Below are 19325 nucleotides of genomic sequence, written 5' to 3'. Positions count from 1 at the left end.
TTTTTTATCTATCCTTTTTCCACAATTCGGTAATTTTTATTATCCAGTGGCCTTTACAGCGCCATCCAGTTTTGAGCAGCGATAACAGTTGGTTTGTTAATATGCCATCGGATACTAGATGTCAGTAAAATCTAAAACAACTCATTCTGATATGGACGCAATGTTATTGCTATCCGCCAATAGATGGGGTTTCCTTTTATTTAAGTTCGTTTAATTTTTTTTGTACCTTTTTTTCAGCTTTATGACACTAGGTGGCATTAAGTAAAATTTTTTATAAAAATACAAGCCAAAACTTTAAATGTTAAATGTTAGCCACTATTAAAACTATCAAAACAGGTGCGTTGGAAGAGCTTGCGACGGTTTCTATATTATCATTATTTGGAAATATAACTTAAAAAATATTTCGTTTAGTTTTATGAGTTTTAACATATTCAGTTCTTTTTATTTCGTAATAGATGGCGCTAAAACAAAATTAAATTGTATTGAATTATTTTATTTTTATTTTACGTGATTTTATAGAATTATTTTTATACAGGTACGATTATATACTGTTTGTGTTCAAATCCCGAGGCTCAGATGCCCTTCGACTACATGTTGTATATAACTTTATAGAAATATGAAGACGACTACTTACCACCTCGTTCATTGCTTCGTCAGTCTGATCTGAGTGGAGTCAGAAGTCAATGGCTTAGTTTTTTATTATTTTTGAACTAGTTAGTTATGAGCTGCGCGTAGGAAGACTCGCGCGACTAGCCTAAATAAGCACTTATCTCGTTATAAATTTTTCTTCACTTTTGCCAACATATATTTGCTTTATGTTTTTAATACAATAACTTGAAGGCACTCAGCTTAATAAACCTAAGCGTAGATTACATATCTTTACATATTTATTTGTAATGGGGATATATTTTAAAGTAAGTATATTTTATACAGTTAAGCTGTAACACAATATTATTATAAAAAAAAAGTTCAATAAAATGTTATTACGAAATGTATTTGTTACAGAGTAGAGGCCCGAGGTCCCTGTCGTCTAGTGTCTAAGTTAGTAGCCGGCCTTAGTCCACCAGCTCGGAGTTCTTTCTAATGAAGTTCTTCTTGATGTAGACGTCGGGGTGCAACACGTCCTTACGTCCCTGCTCCTCCCCGCCGCCCGCGCCAGCTCCGCCGCCCTGCGTCTTTGTGAGGGAGCCGAGCAGGTTGAGGCTGGGCCCGCCGTGCTTGGCGTAGTCGATGCGCCAGACGGCGGGCGCGGCGGGCTCGCGCTTGTACGCGTAGTGCTGCTGCGACGGCGCCAGCGCCCCCGCCGGCAGCTCCACCGACAGCGAGCCCCGCTCCCCGCGCGCTCCCCGCTCGCCCCGCTCCCCGCGCTCGCCCGAGTACTCTCCTCGGAATTCGAGTTGGGCGCTGTGCGTCTTGTCCTTGTACTTCACCTTGTGCGGGTAGAACTTGCGCAGCTTCTTGCGCCCGAACACCGACGTGCGCTTGTTCTGTTTGCTCGACTTCTTTCCCTTCTCCTTCGACCAGTTTATACGCTCGGTCTTGAGCTTCTGTTTCTTGCGTCTCCGCCTCGTCTCGCCGTTATCGAAGTAGCCAGTGTTCTGGACCTGGAGAAAATTCGATAGATCCTCACTGTTGATGAGGGGGTACTCGGTCCTGCGGTTGTCGGGCTGCGTCGTCTTCTCGAGCGAAAGCTTCTTGTAGTTGATCTGCTGAATGGACTTCTCTATGAGGCGGCTGAGCGTGCGGTCCTGCGTGATAAGCCGGCAGGGAATGCTGGGGAAATTCTTGCAGAGCACGGACTGCATGACCGCCAAAACATGCGCGCCGCCCGCCGGCGTCGCCTGCACCACTTGGCTCGCCTGCATCACCACCGGCTCCAGCGACAGGTTATTGCTGTTGTCGCGCTGGAACTGCGACATCATCTTGTTCATGAGCGCGTTGTTGCGCAATATCTTGGCGCGGCAGAGCAGCGCGCACGCCAGTACCACCAGCACGTGCAGAGCCGTCGGAGCTCTCCACACTTGCATGGTTCTGATTTGTCTGTGAAATTCAATTTGCTAAGTGTGAGTGCAGCGAGTGCGCGGCGGCCGGCAGGGCGGGCTGCAGTTACGTCAGGCGGCGCGCTGGAGACATTTATATACTTGCCTAACTCATTGTATGGTCACAATGTTGTCAAAATATTTGAATAACAATTTACCAAACATTAGACGCATGTTATGATACGTCTCTTTGTTAAATGTAAAAGATGTTCAAAATATAATCTCTACATAACAGATGTACTCTTTTACATATATGTGTCAGTAGAGGTACATGTATCATACTGTAGAAAGTGAGTGAGTTTTACTTTGTACACGAAAGATACCATATTAACATTACTGAGCACTAAATTTATCTGACTACTTATTTAATAATTAACATCTTACCAGATCCGATTTGCTTGTAAAGACTACGTGCAGTCGTGTCCGTGCATAGAATACAAATTGCTGATGATCTTCATGAATGTGGAGTCTCTGCAATCAGAAGTTACATCTATAACCAAAATAAATACACATACCTTGTCGGTATACTTTATACCGAATTGAAGAGCAGCTCAGTATTGTTTCCTACCAAGTTGAGACTTCGGATCAATAAAAGAACAACACCGTAGCTGTTGTAACATGTCCAGTTGTAGCTTCTCGGTCGATTTAATACAAAAGAAAAAGAATGTAAGGAGATTAAAAGAAGACAAACACTTGCACGTTTGTGTGTAATCTTCATTTGTTTTGCTTACGTTAAGTCTGCAATTCTCATGTGGTGTCTGTTTTAGTGTTCATTTAGTATGAAAAATTTGCATTATGTGTCTCCCTTAATAAGCAATTAACAACTCTGAGAGCGGTTGTAATATAATAATGACTGCGGTTTACCTCAGCGATGCGACACGAATAAAATGTGGTGAACCCAGGCGTGGTGCAGCGCAGTGTTGCGGGGGCGAGTGGTCGAGTGCTGCAGCCACCGTGTTTGTGTGTGTTGTGTTGCAGGACGCGGCGGCGGCTGCGGCGTGCTCCGCGCTGTTTGTAAACACGCGGGGCTCGTGCTCGCTGCACCGGCCGCAGGCACGGACACCGCGCACCTGGCTTTACACTTCCAACACCTTGCACTATAATCATACTAATATTATAAATGCTAATGTTTGGATGGATGTTTGTTACTACGATCTTGATGAAATTTGACACAGATATAGAGAGTCTGGAATAATACAAAGGCTACAAATAAAGTATTTTTTTAATTCCGCACGGATAATCGCGGGCTAAAGCTATCTTATAAAATGAACAGTAAAAGATTTATGATCATGATTTGTGGTTCTATCTATCTTATTTTTCCTTGGAAATTATAGTCTTATATTTTTTAAGAGCGTTGTAAGAAAACAACCACAAAAATCGTTAAAAAAATAGTGTAACAACTATAATATTATTAGTTCCACCAGTGTAGTGGTTGCCGCACACCGTCCAGTCCGGCCCTGTTCTCAGTCACGTTGTTTAGTGACAATGTTTAGTGTTAGATAAGGTCCGGTCACCTCCCGCCACCTCCCGCCACCTTCCGCCGTGCGGAGATGCTGACGCCAGAGCTGCGACCAAACACAACATCCGCTGCCGTCAAATCGAACTGAAAGAAGTGATTATCAGTATATCAGATTTGTTTTTATAACCATGTTTGATCGACATGTACCGCAAAAATTCTAGTTCACAGTTCTAAATATTCATAACCCCAAAAATAAATATTGTTATACCGCTGTGTTGCTGCTTTATCTAGACATTTTTGAACGTAAAAAATCCATATTTGTAATAAAAAAGGAAACATTTATTAGGATATTATAGACACGGAGTTGAGTTTAACGCGCCATCTAGCAATGGTAATCAGTAACTTACTTATCGTTATTACCCACTAGATGGCAGTATATTTAAAAATATCGATAATAAATTTACCGTTGTCTAGTGTTAAATAACTTAAACAGAGCTATCTCTTGGTAACAATTTTCTTTATTCGTATCAGATTTCAAAAAATGATTGTTCTAAATTCGATTGTACGTTTCTTTGTTTACTTAATATAGACGTTTGTACGATCTTAAATAATGCAATGCCACTTGATATTAAGTACAGATGCAGTTATTCCGAACTCAGTCATACCAAAATGCGCGACCAATACAATTATTGTAAGAATTCCAAGGCATAGGCAACAATAGACAACCTCATATACACCGGTGACTACATATTTTAATATTATTCGTTTTTCTTGCAAAAGATGTGTACTAAATACACCGTGGATCGCGAAAATAAACCTGTCACATGAGTATTTGCGAAGTAGACATTGTTTTTACATTTCATTTATTTACTGTCTTAAAAGGATCGCAGCTTCAAATAGTAATTAAATATAATATTTGCTTGTCTGCGAAGCTCAGATCGATATGTGTCAGACGGCGTGGGTCTATGTTTGTGTTTGTCAACATGGCGGATGACGCATGCGCGGTGCGTCGCAGGCAATGGGCGGGGTGTGCGGGGGGTACGCGTGGCCGCCGCTCGGGCCGGCTGGTTTTCCCGCCACACAACTGTATTTTCCTTGTCCATTTGCAATTTAAGTCATTATCTTTATCTTGCCCTATGATATAACAGCTTTGCTCTATTTATGATAAATTAACTAGTTATGAGAATAACCCGACAACAAACTAAGAAACAGTCCTTATTTAAATACGATTTTTTTATCGCTTTTATCTTACTTGAATAGCCTATTAAACACAGCTCGACAGGCCTGTGTTTTTAAAAACATATTTTCATTAACAATTATGGGTCCGTTGAACTCAGGTGTATGATAATAATTAATCTATAGAGTACGACACAGACGCATGTGATGTGACCATACACGAATACATACAGGTTATTGATAGCCTTATTGGGCTCAAGGCAAGAGCATTCGCGAGCCAAAGCTATACCTCATCGTCTGCAAAGATAGTAAATAAATGTTGTTTTTATGTGACTACAATACTGATAACATTCCTTACTCATAATTACAAAATGCCTTTGTCTGTTATACAAGACAGTACTACAGTAAACTGCGCAGAAAAACTGAAAAAGTAAATTTAGTTATTCAACTCATATACTCGTATTGGAGAATGATCTCCAGATGGAAGGATAAATTATCACTTCGCTCTGTATATTATGATAACATAGATGTATATTATGAAAGGAGCTTGTTTGTTTATATGAGGACAGTGCGATGAATAACAAAACAGTAAGGTGTTATAGTTCTTTTCAAATATTTTGGCGGCCCAAGGTTATCGGCGCGCTGCTCTGTGCCTTCCAACCACATCCATAGAATTTTCACAAGGGCGTAGCAAGATGAGGGAGGATGGCAATGCGCAACGCGCCGATAACCTACGGCCGCCAAGATATTTGAAAAGAACAATACCTTTGCGGCTAGGATTAGAACTCTTAACCCATGACTCAGTGGACAATGAGGCTGGAAAACCTACATTACACATTACATCTTCTAAATAATGTTATTTCGTAATAAAATATCTTTTTACAACTAAAATAAAGTAGTTATAACTACTATAAAGAAACTAATTTTAATAGGTTAGGGAGTGATCACAACTCCAAGTATTTAAATTTGTTTTTTAAATAAATTCATGATGTAGAGAAATGACTAAACTGATAGCTCTACAATTAGATTATAAAGGGATTGAGAGTTCGTGAGAAGTAAATATATTGCGGTAGTCGATATTCAAGCAGCGCATTACAAATATATGTTATTTAATATTGTTATTCTATGAGATAGTTGGTATATTTGTCATGTAGATGTACAACCTTGCAGAAAAACGCATTGTAGTATCTTGATTGTGTTAAAAACCATTTACGTATAATAATATGATGTGTTTATGTAGGTTTTAAACAGTTTAATATATCCTAGACCTTTCCTTTAAAGATCAATTGCTTTCCTTCTTAATTAAATAAACATAATCTTTGAAAACAAATAAGGAGAAAATGGATGTATGTTATCAAACGCTGACCTTTAAATATAAACTTACTTAGAAATATAGCACAATAATATAAGTGATTACAAATATATGCAAGAATCATATCTTTCAGTTTTTATACTGAACTAGGTGTAAACAATTAATCGTGTCTACTGCTAATATATTCGTCATCTTAACTCACAACAAAAGAAAAAACACGATTCAAGTTTCAGGAAAAATTGTTAAAAAATATACATCGTATATAAGGTGGGCGCGCGTCCTGTCCGCCATTGTAATGACGACTCGCGCGATGTTCCGACGTGCGCTGCTAGTGATGTGCGCGCTGGCGACATGCCTCAGCGCAGGGGCGGACCATGACCACCATCATGGACATACCCATAAGCACAGCCCACACACAGGTCAGCAATATTACAACTAAAATAAATAAAACTGTTGTGAATTTTTCTATTTAGTGGATCTTGCTATGTTTAAATGAAAATTAAATGTTAATAATGGACGAAGCACTGTGTTATTTCTTTACTCGTAATAACAACTTGCTACAGGGGGGCCAGTGTTAGGGACCAGTGAAAATCCTGTAGCGATGACCCCGTCGGGCGCTATCCGAGGATCCATGATGCAGACAAGGAGGGGGCGGGCCTTTGAGGCCTACCGAGGCATCCGGTATGCCGAGCCTCCTGTCGGTGCTCTACGATTTCAAGTAAGTGAGACTACATTTGAGTCCAAAAATGAGCGTATAAATAAATAATTGAATGAGCAATTTTTATAATATAATGATATGTTCATTAGCCACCGAGAATGATTGAGAAATACGAGGGAGTAGTGGACGCTACGCAGGAGGGCCCTGCGTGCCCGCTGCCCGCGCCGCCCGGCTACTACCTGGACGAGGACTGCCTGCGCATCAATATCTACACGCCTAGCCATAAGAGGTATATGTGTAACTGTGCTTCCTACGTGACTTATATAAGGAGGACCGCTTCGTACCATTCGTTAGGATGCTAGCTAAGGAGGCACCACTTTCTCCTGCTTGTTTCTATTTTATGAAGGATGAACACCAAATACTAAAGTAGCATAAAGGGAGTAAGGAGGATTGAGATGTCAAGAGGAAAGGTTGTTGATTGTTAACTCAACTGAATTGTCGATCTTATTTGCAGCAAGGAGCCCCTGCCAGTGGTGTTCTACATCCACGCGGGTGGTTTCTACGCGTTCTCTGGTCGCGGAGACGTGGCGGGCCCGCACTACTTGCTCGACCGCGACATCGTCCTCGTTACCATCAACTACCGCCTCGGCACATTAGGTAGGTATTACGAAAACTAGTAACTTTACTCTACTCGGAAATCTCTTTGATATCTTCGCATAAAAGATAAATAAATGTATACGTCAAGGGAAGTTGTTTGACGACGTGTCTTTTAACTGCAAGTATCCTGGGTCAGGTTTCCTGAGTACAGGCGACGAGGTGGCACCGGGCAACAACGGGTTCAAGGACCAGGTGGCGGCGCTGCGCTGGGTGCGTCGCAACATCGCTGCGTTCGGCGGCGACCCCGACCTAGTAACCATTACCGGCTGCAGCGCGGGCTCCATCAGCGTCATGCTGCACATGATCTCACCAATGTCTAAGGGTTAGTTTATTAGGTTTGCAAACAAAGCAAACAGAACGTTCCTAACCTGTAAGTATTAATAATGTTTGACTTTTATTTGTGTATTATGTCGTAGGTCTATTCCACCGCGGAATATCAATGAGCGGGTCGCCCATAGTCCCCGGGCCAACGCCCACCGACCTTTTGCCCCTGGCCCGGCGGCAGGCCGAGCTCGTCGGCTGCCCCACGTCCCCTAACAGGGTAATGGTCGACTGCCTCAAGACCAAGCCGTGGAAGGAGCTCGGAGATTCTTTGAATGGATTCTACGTAAGCAAGCATTGAAAAATTATTTCAACAATCTATAAAAGCAAATGTTAAATTAGTACAATTGGTTATCACAAGAGATTTCTCCAATAAAAGAAGTTTATTACATGAACAGGAGTTCGGTTTCGACCCGGTGGCTATCTGGTGGCCCGTGATCGAACCGGATGTGGGTCAGGAGCGATTCTTGGCTATCGAGCCATCCGTTGCCATCCGCAAAGGCAGGATGCACGCTGTGCCGCACATCATCAGCCAGACTACAGACGAGTTCTTCTGGAAGGCCTTCAGTGCGTATTCACAATTCATGTCACTTCAAATTGTATAAATGCTACAACCAAATTGTTTTTTAAGATTCAAACGTGTAATCCTTTTTTTTAGCTATATTGAACAATCAGACTCTGTTGGACGGAATGAACAAGGAATGGGAGCGAATAGCACCCATTTCGCTGCAGGTCCCGCGGGAAGGCGCAACACCAAAGGTCAACCGGCTGCGTCAGGAGTACTTCGGGAACAGAACGTTGGTTAACGACACCGCCACCGCCAAAGCCCTCGGATACCTGTACGGTGACGCCATCGAGAGCTTCCCGGTACACAGGTTAGCATAAACAAGAATCTATTTTATAGATAGAGAGATACCAGGAAGATCATCATCAATTCTGAACACATGCCTGTAATTATAATACTAGGAACATTACACGAATAAGATGGCTACGAGACCTTTTTCCTTTTGTTAAGTTTCGATTTACATAAATTATTATCATTTAGGATGGCCAACCTGATGTGCCGACACTCCCCTTATCCCGTGTACTACTACGAATTCGCGTACGTCGGCAACCACAGCCACTACGAGGACCCCGTCACCAACAAGCCCACAGGTGAGCTTCTATTTGATGTTAAGTACACTCCTACTTATTAAACTAGCAATGTGTGGTGTGGTATTATTATTTGCTTGTATGATTGTGTCAGGCGCGGCGCACCACGATGACTTGATCTACCTGTTCTCACTGCGCTACCGGTTCCCGGACGTGCCCGCCACCGGCCCGGACGCTGACGTCGTCGACAAGATGACCGCAATTTGGTACACATTCGCAAAGACAGGGTATGCACAACATAACATCGCCCTTTTCACCGTTAATCTATTTTTAGTCATTTACTGCACATGTACCGTGTATACGCCAAACACTTACGACCATTAACATAAGATGTAATGAAACTGGAGCATTTAATGGGATTACTTTGTTATAGAGACCCGAACGCATACGGAGGTTTGGATCTGCCCGAGTTGAGCGGGCTGCACTGGCCCGCCATGACGCCTGACAAGCGCAACTACCTCAGGATAGACAGGACGCTCTCCATCCGCTCCAACCTCAAGGAAGAGCGGCTCAAAGTCTGGGAGGAGCTTTACCCTACTAAATATTGATTGTTATTTGTATCATAATTAGTTACGTTGAATAATAAACAAATTATTAAAAACTAATTGTATCTTTTTTCACACTATCTCAGATTAAACTATTATTTATAGTAAAGCAACTTTTTTTCTGTTAAATTTAATATGTATAATAATATAATTTTCGTACAAATCATATATCTTATCGCTCGATCAATTGATTCTATCTTCGATGTTACATAAAGAAAAATTTACTTTATCGTCTTAGACATAAAATATAATTTGTTTTGTTGTGTAATAAGAACGAAAGTCCTACAACTCGCCCTAACGCATGCGTCAAATTCACATTCTCGCCCTTAGTTAGTAGTGATGTATTTTATTATATCGATAAAGAAAAATACAATCTGAAAAGTAAATTTTATTAAAAATATCTTCGACTCGTCAGAGTAAATTGCCTACATCATTCCATACAATTGATGTCTTAAATAGCAATTTATCATATTTTTCTACCAAGATATTGTATGCCACCTGTGTTTTTACATCATTTACATAAGAACGTTGTGTATTTGTAATGCAATATACCGCTAGGATTCTGCTTCTCCGCATTAACTGGATGTGTTAAGGAGAAGCAAGTATAACATCGATATGGTGGCATGTGAGCGGTACTGTGCAGGGCATCACTGGCCGGGCAGCGATCGCGCCGCCGCCATGACACTCGCAGTCCGCGCGCCCCGCAGCGCCCCGCGTCCTGAGTTGCGCGTTGCCACAGCTCTACAATAATATAATTTCATAAATTAGCGGAGAAAACCGTGACCCGCTACGTACGTATCGATTCTATTTTTATTTATTAATAACGTACGTAACACAAGCAATAGCGCCTCGTCCTTGTTTTCTCTTGCTCCCGAACAATCTACATCTTCATTACGCTTTATATTCAATCTCCATAATTATATTTTATCTGTTAGTAACTAAACGGACAATTAATACTGTCTTCATGTTTTCCTTTTAGCTTTGTAATTTCGTGACCTTTACGCTAAGATTTTTTTCTCTACTTGTTCCAAAGTTAATGTTTTAATTTAATTTAATGTTTGTCGCACTGTACTTTGTCATTTTGTTCAAATTTGCCGCTGATTATACTGGATGTGGAGATTGTCATTGTAAAGGAAGTTTCGTGCTCGTGTGAAGTGCACGACACAAACCCAACGACGATGGCTTATTGAAGTTGCTCAATAATGTTGTTATGTGGTAGGTGACGTCACGCGCTGCGACCCGTGCTCTTTAGCGAGCGCCCCTGCCCCGGTGTCTGCTGCGACCCGCACTCTCCGCCACTGAACGCCCCTGGGAGCGCTAATACCGGAAATGGGAGGTGATTGTTAATGTTTTTTATTGTCCTTTTTTTATAAAGTTGCCAGTGTTTACATTTAAAATGATTTTCATTTTATTTTAACGTTGTGTTTTATCATAGTTATTGTCAGCTGATGCGAAATGTCTGATGGCTTTTTGTTATAATACTTTGCTTGCATATTCAGATATCACACTCAGTGTGACATCGACGACATAAATTACAGTAGTAACATGTTACGATTATTTCGCAAACCATTTTTGTGATTATTGCGCTATTATTATCAAACAAATTGCCGTTGTTTTGCGACAACAAGAATTTGACAATGCGTTCCTCTATTGTTTTGTAGAGCAACCGCGGTCGCGCCACTACAAATAAAATTACAATTTCCATTTCATGCAATGTACCTACTTGATCAGTCGGTAGAACATATCATATTTATTATTTATAGCTGTAAGTATTGTTATTTGTTAGCCTTGGTGGCTCAATTTTATTATTTTCGTACGTCATCTCGTCGTCGCGTCGGCGGAGAGCGGCGCAGAAAGTTGGTATCGTAACGCGGGACGCGGTGCATGGTAAACATGTCATTGAGCGAATATTCAATCGATAATATTCTTTATTCCAACTGAATACAGACTACAATAGAATATATATTAACATATCATGTTTAATGCAATCGATCGAATAAAGTGATGTTTGCATGAATTTTAAACTTTATTATTATTGTGTTAGCATCTAAAATATATCGATGTCGTTCAAGTAGTATAGTTTATTTGCCATATGAACCTTACTCCTTGGATATACGTACGTTCTAGAATACATTACGACTTATGTCGATATTCATTAAAAATAATATACAGACGCAGGACGAACTTTCAATTATGTTTTATTTCTTTAAAATTCTTCGAGGATTGTTATCTTGTCTCATTACTTAGTCATTTGTTTTCGTGTTTTTCCTCATAGTCTATAGCTTTTGCTCGCGACTTCGCCTGCCTATAAAAAAGTTAGTAATTAGTACTCACAAAAGTAATTAAATTAGTAGTAGTAATTTTTTTTGGGGGGTTTTGAAGATTTGCAGTAACGAACCTCTATCCAAATTATCACATTTATAATGTTATTAACATACAGCTTACTTCTTATTAATTTCTTATCTTATTCTTTAAGATCTTAATCTGCTGCAACACAGGGGACTCAGTCAGTATGAGGAAAACAGCAAGAACAAAATATTATTTGCTTCGGATGCTGTCGTGTTTGTTGATGTTTGTATTTTACAATATTGGTGTTGTGTTTCAGTGTCGGGGGAGAGCGAGGGCTGCGCGGCGGCGCGCACGTGGCGGCTGGCCTGCGCCGTGCTGTGCCCATCCGCCGCGCCCACCGCGCCCACTGCGCCCACAGCGCACTCAGCGCACGCCGCGCCCACAACGCCCTCCGCCACCGACGAGGCCTGGCAGAAAGTGGTCGACGCCTCGCCGCCGGACTCCGTGTGGCACTCCATCAGCAACTGCGTCGCCTACCAGGTCTCTATTCTCTACGCACTGTCGCAGTGTGTCACACGCATCAATTTTACAGTCTCTTTACTGTCCCTGTTTTACGTGACGCTCTCGAGGTGCGCAGGCGGGCGTGTGGCACAACCTGCTGTCGAAGGGCATGAGGGACGTGGCGCAGCCGGCGGCCTTCAAGCTGGCGTTGGTGCTGCGCCACACGCCCTCCGAGCTGACCGTGCGCTTGCTGGCCGACCTGCTCAAGTCGCATCCGGAGTCGGTGAGTGCGGGGGTGTGTGCGGTGTGAGCGGGGTGTGCGGGGTGTGACGGGTGCTGAGCTGACGGCGCGGCGTATTGCAGCAGGAGGTGACGGGGTACGTGCTGGCGCTGCTGACGGACGACGCGGCGGCGGCGGCGCGGCGCGGCTGCAGCGGGGAGTGCGCGCGGTACGGTCAGGAGGTGTCGCTGCGGGACCTGCAGCTGTTCGGGGACTGCGAGCTGGCCGTGCTGGCCGCCTCGCGCGAGGAGTACGACGCGCACGCCAAGCTCGTGCGCGCCGAGTACTCCAAGCTCACGCATCACAACTACGTCGAGCTGCGCATCAAGGTATCGCCGCATCCTCGACAAAAATCATTCTCCTCTTGCCGATTCAGAATTAATATCGTACACAATTATCTTTCTAAATTAACGAATCGGTGTATGTGCAGGTGTTGAACCAGTTCTCGCAGATTCCCAAGTTGTTCCACACGGAGGAGTTCGAGTGCTTCGAGGCGGCGGCGCGCGAGAACATCGAGCGCGAGATCTGCACACTGCGCGAACATCTGCTCACCGGCAGGACCGACTAGACGCCGCGCCGCCTGCCCCGACGTCTGCCCCCGACATCTGGCCCCGACACCAGCAACAGGCAGCACCTGTATCCTAGAACCATCACATTATGTCCTGTGACGCGTGCTGGTGGCTGCAGACGCTATAATGTCATAATTATAAAATGGGTGTCATTATGTATTACTCGTGCGCAGAAACGTTGTCGATGGCGTGATGACGTCACGCTGTAGATGCCGGTGCCGAGCGGACGAGCGCGGTGTCAGCGGCAAACATTCTGCGTGCTCCTAATATTTACAACATGATTCTTAGCCATTTTTTAGTTAATGCTGTTATTTATTCGTATGACGTTTACCTATTCATTGCATTTACTTTTAAATAGAGAATTGTATTGATTATTGCGTAAATATTAGAAAAGTACTCTCATTGTAAAAATTGCCAGATATTTAATTTAATTTCACCTAAAACCTATAATATTTGTTACAAGTTTCAAACATTTACAATCATATAATGTCTAATATATTTTTTATTTTTGTATATAATAATTATAATACGACATATATGACAATTATTTTAAATTATTTATTTCATCGTAAAAGTTTCTCAAAGAAACTATGGTATAATAACAAATATCTAATCTTTGCAATCAATTGCATAATTTGTAGTTGTGCGCTACCGTTTTTGATTTTATTTAATCCTCAATTAACAATATTTTAATTACGTTTGTGATAAAAAATTTTATAATAATATTTTATGTGCATTTATTTAGAAATATGTAGGTATATATCCTTATGTAATGCTTTCATTGTAATAGTAGTAAGAATTACTCTAGCTATGCGTTTTTTCTCATTTATGTCTATTATTTATTCTTACAAGGTAACGAAATACTTAGAATAAGAACCGTAGATTAAACGATATGTATTTAGGTGTTCAAGAATGTGTAAAATATAGAAACTCATTTTAAATTATTATTTTCATTTCAAATACCGTTATTAATAAAACTTGGCGTAAATAAATTCACTACTTATTGGTTAAAAGACCATTTTACCGATAATCAATTATCCAAAAGAGTTTTATTTAAAAATTTAGGTTTCCAGAGGTCTGTGACAAACGTTAGAAGAAAAAAAGCAATGAATAAGCAAGCGTAGAAGAACATGAAAAGTAAAAATTAAAATTTGCTTCAGTCGTATAAAGCTCACTTTTATTTGCAATAAAGCACTACGCCGCAGTTTGTGTAAAGGGATACAAATTCTATCTTGAATTTTAGTTCGACGTGCGAGTCATCGCCACCGCTACCTTCAGCGTCAAAATGGTGAAAATCAAATAGACCCAAATTACCCGACTATCCATTATGCATAAAAACCATGTAGAGCGAAGAGTATATAAATATGTAGAGATTAATACCATAGATACATAATATGCTCTGTGCTTTTAATGACAATTATATAATCTGCTAGCGTTTTTAATCTATGCTATTTGAAATTGATTGAGAAAAGAAAAATGGCGTGTTTGTCTTCCCTTCTAAATCTTTGATTAAACGTAGATTACTCAGAAGGGAATAATAATTGTGGAATAGATTTATTCAAACCTTCAATTTTAAGCGACAAATCAGTCGACAGATCACAAGTACATTGAATCCGAGTTTCTTACAGCAGGTAAACAGTATATAGGAAGAGGGATGTTCATTGTTCAACGGGTTTGCCACATTTCATCGACGAAGGATCGTCTGCATCGGGTATGTGAGTACATCTGTTTCACGATGCGGATGATGTTCACAGGCAAGCGATGTCGTGGCGCAGGGACGAGCGGGGCTCCCGCTGGGGCGAGCACGACGCTCGCTGGGATGATAGACCGCGGACGCCCGCCTGGGAGCAGAGGCGCAGCCCAAGCCCTCGGCACTCGCCTCAGAGGGACCGCCACCGCGAGCGGTACGAGTACGAGCGACACCGGGACCGCCGCGACCGCTACGACCGCGACGCGGACCGCTTCCGCGGGCGGGAGCGCTTCGAGAAACGCGATCGCGAGCGCCGCCGCTCGCCGCTGAGGCGCTTCGATGAGCGTGACATACCGGCCCCGCCTTCGCCGCCTAAGATCAGCAGTGAGAAACAAATTTCACCGAATCACGATTCGGAATCCAACAGCCCTTCCGCAATCAACCGACATGAAAGCAATGCCGAGAGTGGCGACACTAAATATGAGGACGGACAAAGTCCCAATGGCTCCGCCGGAGATTGGTTCTGTAAATGCGGCTCGTACAATTTCAAACGTCGTCAGGTCTGCTACCGTCGCAACTGTCAAGGGAAACGCACAGAAGGTACCATCCTCGGTATCGACTCCGAAAGAGGAAACAGCTCCGATCCTAACTCTGGTATAACAAAGAGACTTCTTTTCAGACGTTTAGATGCTTTGACAACAGAAGAAAAGATTTTGGAGGTATTGAAAGAGAGATGCTCAAGACAAGTTATAGATTCTATTGCAGGTATTACTATAGGAAGAGAGACATTGACAGGGGCTTCAAAATGCCTTGCTTATATCAATTTCAATTCTATCTCTCAATCCTCAGCTGCTCACATGGAGCTGATGTCTTTAAACCCACCTCTTGAAATAGATGGTAAAGAAGTCTTAATTACTTTTTATAATGAGCCACCTAAACTACCAAAAACTGTTCCAACTACTTCAGGAGACTATTCATCTTATTATACACAAATGCCAAACTATAATGCACCATCATCGTCAGCACTCTCAGAAGCAGACAGAGTCAACGCTGCAGCAGCAGTGGCCCAGTCTGCAATCAATGCTGCTCAGGCTCGGCAAATGTCCTGGGTGCCTGTGTCTGCACCTGCATTTGTGTCTTCAAATTCACAAATGAATGCGGCAACTAAAATTCCTACTGGTGATGGCAAAACTGTGTTCACTGCACCTGATGTTAGAACATTTATGTATGATGAAACATCTGGATATTACTATGATCCTGCCACAGGCTTGTACTATGATGGTGCAACCCAATACTTTTATAACAGTCAGCTAAGTTTGTACATGTACTGGGATGCAACATCATCCACTTATATTGCTGCCACCCAAACTCAGCAGAACACAGACCAGCCAAAACTGCCTAGCCCTCCGGAAGCCACAACAGAAAATACTATTATAAAAGAGCCAGAGGAAAAGAAAAAGAAAGATAAGGAGGATAAAGTGAAGGTGGCTAAAAAGATTGCTAAAGATATGGAGCGATGGGCGAGAACATTAAATCAAAAGAAAGAAAATGCTAGAAGCAATTATGTAATGGAGCAACCTTTAGATACCGGTGCCAGTAAAGGTTCAGCCGATATAGGTTTCTCTGTGCTGGGCAGCAGCCCCTCCTTGACACATGTCCCGGAACTATCACCCCCTCCGGTGTCAACTGACGAATTTCTTGTTAAAAAAACTGAACCCGGTTTGTTTGAAAGCGATGAAGGTATCATTGATTGGGCCAAGCTGACATGCCTTATTTGCAAACGTAAATTCCCATCCGTGGAAGTTCTAACAAAACACAAAACATTATCTGACCTGCATAAACAAAATTTGGTGGAGTTTCGCAAGAAGAATGATCTCCTGCCGCAAACAAATGGGTACAGAGACCGAGCGGCGGAGAGGAGGATGAAGTTTGGTGAGGATGAGCCGCCGCCTATTAGAAAGCGATACGAACCTTCTGACAGTTCGCATGCACCAGTCATGTCACATCCCCCTCCATCAGTTGTGGACACTATCGGTGGCAAGATGTTGCAAAAGATGGGTTGGTCGGAGGGCCGCGGGCTGGGCAAGACAGAGCAGGGCAGGATAGCGCCCATAGAGGCGGAGCAACGGCCCCAGTTGGCGGGGCTGGGGCAGAAGCGCGGCGTGTACACCCCCACACCTGGGGAGACCTACAGAGACACTGTGAAAAAGCTGATGATTGCTCGCTACAAAGAAGTTGTCGGTCAAGAGGAAGGAAATCATTGGTGAGTTTTATTGGTTTAATATTTAAATGTTAACTGTTTATTTGCAGGTTGGATTTCTGGAGGTCAGTGGATTTGGAGTAAATCAATTCTTTACTTTGTACAATTATTTTAATCAGTTACAATGTTTTATAAATGAACAATTTAATTTGTAATAGTTGGATTTAGTTTGGAACACAAGCTAGACATATTTGTGTTGTTGTTGAAAATAGTGAATTCTAAAATGTTTATTAAAATAATGTATAATATAACATAAGTAGTAACATAATATGTTGTAACATCTCAACCATCTCATGTATTTAAAGTTTGTCTACAATATTTTGTATGATGAAATGTTAGGATGTTATGTATTGTCATGAAAGTTATCATCAAGTGAAACACAATATTATCTTTATGTAAGTGACAATGAAGATTGATGATGAAAATGCTGGGTTTGATGTTTCCATCGGAGACGACATGTTGCAAACATTTCTAATGTGTTGATTCTCATTTCACAACACTAGATGTGGCGGCCGCAAGCGCCGTACGATAGAACGGCCGTACGGCGTGCGCCCTCACTGCGCGGTGAGTTTTTCTTTATATCTTTGTGTTATTCATTCATTTTTTTCCACAGGTCCATACATCTATCTATCAATATATTGTTGTCAAAATGCCACTTCGAGGAATACTATACTATACTATAATATACTTTTTCTAGGTGTACAGAATGAATAATTATAAAATCATTGTCTACAACTACATGCATTGTATATCAGCATGTTATAGGAGTGCCTTATATTCTTAGTCTGATGATTTTTTTTTATTAGTCTATGAGTGTAATTTGATTGTCACGACACTTGTATTAAAACATATTATTGTCTCTTACTTTTTTGAAGGAAATGTGAGAGATGACATCATGTTTTTTTTAAAGTGTGTTGACGATGAAATCCCGCTCTACAATATTCCAGTAGCTAAGCTATATTTAGGTAAATTTACACAGAAAGGTAACAGAAAAGAAGATTCATCAAGTAATTAGTGAACATGGAACATTTAGACAGGACATGGACAGAATATCTGTGATTGAAACTGTGATATAACATTAGTGCTTGTGACATTGGGACATGTGCAACTCTATATTTACTATGGTTTTACTGACAATTATGACCATTTACATTGCAGAGTCAACACCAGCAACCAGACTCCGTGCCAAACAAAGTTCTCTTACAAAATACATCCTCTGTTGATATTTCTCTTCACATGTACAATATCTCAGGAATAGGAATTACCTAATTTTCTCGTTTTTTTTTTACTTTCCCTCCATCACAAACCGTACCTATATTTCAATTAGATTGATGAAGATGTGAACTTAAATGAATTCCATTATAAAAGACAAATTTTTTGTTTTGTTTTTTTTTAGAGCAAATGAGCAACTAGTTGTTAAAATAATAAAATTTTATTAGATATTTATTTAACTAATAAGACAATTATAGAGGTCATTTTTATAATATAATTATTATGAATAGAAACAAAAACAAATGAATATTAAATATTTATTATATAATTTCCCAACAAAAGAGCAGAAAGGAAGACTACACACAAGAAAGCAAACTTCACTTCAAATATTGATAGAATTTTAGTATGAACATTTGTAGCAAGTTGTAGTTTGTATGAAATGCATACCGCATTTATATTTATTGAAAGAGCAGACTCAATTTTGTATTATATTTAGTTTTATCTAGTAAATAGTTGTCAGAACAATTTGTTAAGGATATTTTAATAACTTTCAGCATATTATTAAGTATTATTCACATGTTAGGAGTAAAATTATGTTTTAGTCTCAAACAACTCATTATTAAATATTTATCACGAAAAAATTATAGATTAATGAAAAGTTGTAATAAATTCTCCAAGTCGTAATTTTTTTTACCTTCATTTTGTTAATATTGTTTAAAATTGTAGACTAAGCTACTTTAACATAAGTATATACATAATTATTATATACTATTTTATATAAACCTCGTTTTATTTTTTCTATTTTAAACCAACCCAATTCTATATCTGCAGGTCCTGGGTTCGAATCCCGCCATGTACAAATGTGTTTTTTATGTCAATTTACATAAGTATATTTATCTGACGTTCTGACTGTGAAGGAAAACATCGTGATGCAACCTGCACACATCTGAGACGAAAGTCAAAGATATGTGTGAAGTCAACCAACCAGCACTGGGCGCGCGCGGTTGAATATGGACCTAGTCACGCTTAACTTAGGGTAGGCTTCGAGCCCTGTGGGGATTTACACTCAGCTGATGATGATAATATTTGGTATATATAGAAACTATTTTTAATTTAATTACTAAAATATTTTGATTCCTAAAAATTAACTCATTTTGATGGAAATAGTTCGTATTATTTATCGTCAGGAATCTATTAAGTAAAGA

General features: G+C 40.9%; 4 protein-coding genes across 8 annotated transcripts; 3 read left to right on the top strand and 1 right to left on the bottom strand.

Annotated features, from left to right (window-relative positions):
* Positions 1–1000: 1000 nt before the first annotated feature.
* Positions 1001–3060, bottom strand: LOC106118578 (uncharacterized). 2 transcript variants are annotated; one of them, XM_013313245.1, is made up of 3 exons: positions 2904–3060; positions 2424–2510; positions 1001–2057 (listed from the first exon to the last, which is right to left on the bottom strand). In XM_013313245.1, exon 3 carries the CDS (start codon positions 2025–2027, stop codon positions 1056–1058), a length of 972 nt encoding a protein of 323 aa, XP_013168699.1. In that variant the 5' UTR covers positions 2028–2057; positions 2424–2510; positions 2904–3060; the 3' UTR covers positions 1001–1055. The 2 variants fall into 2 exon arrangements, with proteins under 2 accessions (XP_013168699.1, XP_013168698.1); XM_013313244.1 differs by having other exon boundaries at positions 1001–2040; positions 2904–3059.
* Positions 3061–6317: 3257 nt separating this feature from the next.
* Positions 6318–9336, top strand: LOC106118702 (esterase E4-like). Its single transcript, NM_001311976.1, is given in 11 exon segments — positions 6318–6405; positions 6550–6704; positions 6794–6933; positions 7159–7301; positions 7438–7623; positions 7718–7908; positions 8021–8189; positions 8281–8497; positions 8668–8777; positions 8869–9001; positions 9148–9336. Coding segments are annotated over 11 exon segments (1704 nt in total). The 5' UTR covers positions 6318–6320; the 3' UTR covers positions 9323–9336.
* Positions 9337–9939: 603 nt separating this feature from the next.
* Positions 9940–13899, top strand: LOC106118721 (uncharacterized). Its single transcript, XM_013313468.1, has 6 exons — positions 9940–10110; positions 10539–10655; positions 11925–12148; positions 12246–12392; positions 12473–12718; positions 12820–13899. Exons 2-6 carry the CDS (start codon positions 10649–10651, stop codon positions 12955–12957), a joined length of 762 nt encoding a protein of 253 aa, XP_013168922.1. The 5' UTR covers positions 9940–10110; positions 10539–10648; the 3' UTR covers positions 12958–13899.
* Positions 13900–14397: 498 nt separating this feature from the next.
* On the top strand, positions 14398–18353 carry LOC106118648 (RNA-binding protein 5-A). Of its 4 annotated transcripts, XR_001227930.1 has the most exons (4): positions 14398–14589; positions 14713–16911; positions 17412–17472; positions 18067–18351. XR_001227930.1 is itself a non-coding variant. In XM_013313334.1 (3 exons), coding segments are annotated over exons 2-3 (2193 nt in total). In that variant the 5' UTR covers positions 14398–14589; positions 14713–14719; the 3' UTR covers positions 17413–17892. The 4 variants fall into 4 exon arrangements, 2 of the variants coding, with proteins under 2 accessions (XP_013168788.1, XP_013168787.1); XR_001227929.1 differs by having other exon boundaries at positions 14713–17472; positions 18067–18353; XM_013313334.1 differs by lacking the exon at positions 18067–18351 and having other exon boundaries at positions 17412–17892.
* The last annotated feature ends 972 nt before the right edge of the window (positions 18354–19325 follow it).

This window comes from Papilio xuthus, unplaced genomic scaffold (assembly GCF_000836235.2).
Source record: "Papilio xuthus unplaced genomic scaffold, Pxut_1.1 DF827570.1, whole genome shotgun sequence".
Classification (NCBI taxonomy): Eukaryota; Metazoa; Arthropoda; class Insecta; order Lepidoptera; family Papilionidae; genus Papilio; species Papilio xuthus.
The sequence above is the reverse complement of the archived record's forward strand: the minus strand, read 5'-3'. Positions and strand labels throughout refer to the sequence as shown.

What these genes read in the sequence shown, in the direction of transcription:
- LOC106118578 (XM_013313245.1), bottom strand. Translation starts at nt 2,027, where the DNA reads ATGCAAGTGTGGAGAGCTCCGACGGCTCTGCACGTGCTGGTGGTACTG.
- LOC106118721 (XM_013313468.1), top strand. An exon ending in GCAACTGCGTCGCCTACCAG is followed by an intron (nt 12,149 to 12,245) that starts GTCTCTATTCTC and finishes CGAGGTGCGCAG; the next exon opens with GCGGGCGTGTGGCACAACCT. An exon ending in ACGTCGAGCTGCGCATCAAG is followed by an intron (nt 12,719 to 12,819) that starts GTATCGCCGCAT and finishes GTGTATGTGCAG; the next exon opens with GTGTTGAACCAGTTCTCGCA.
- LOC106118648 (XM_013313333.1), top strand. Translation starts at nt 14,720, where the DNA reads ATGTCGTGGCGCAGGGACGAGCGGGGCTCCCGCTGGGGCGAGCACGAC.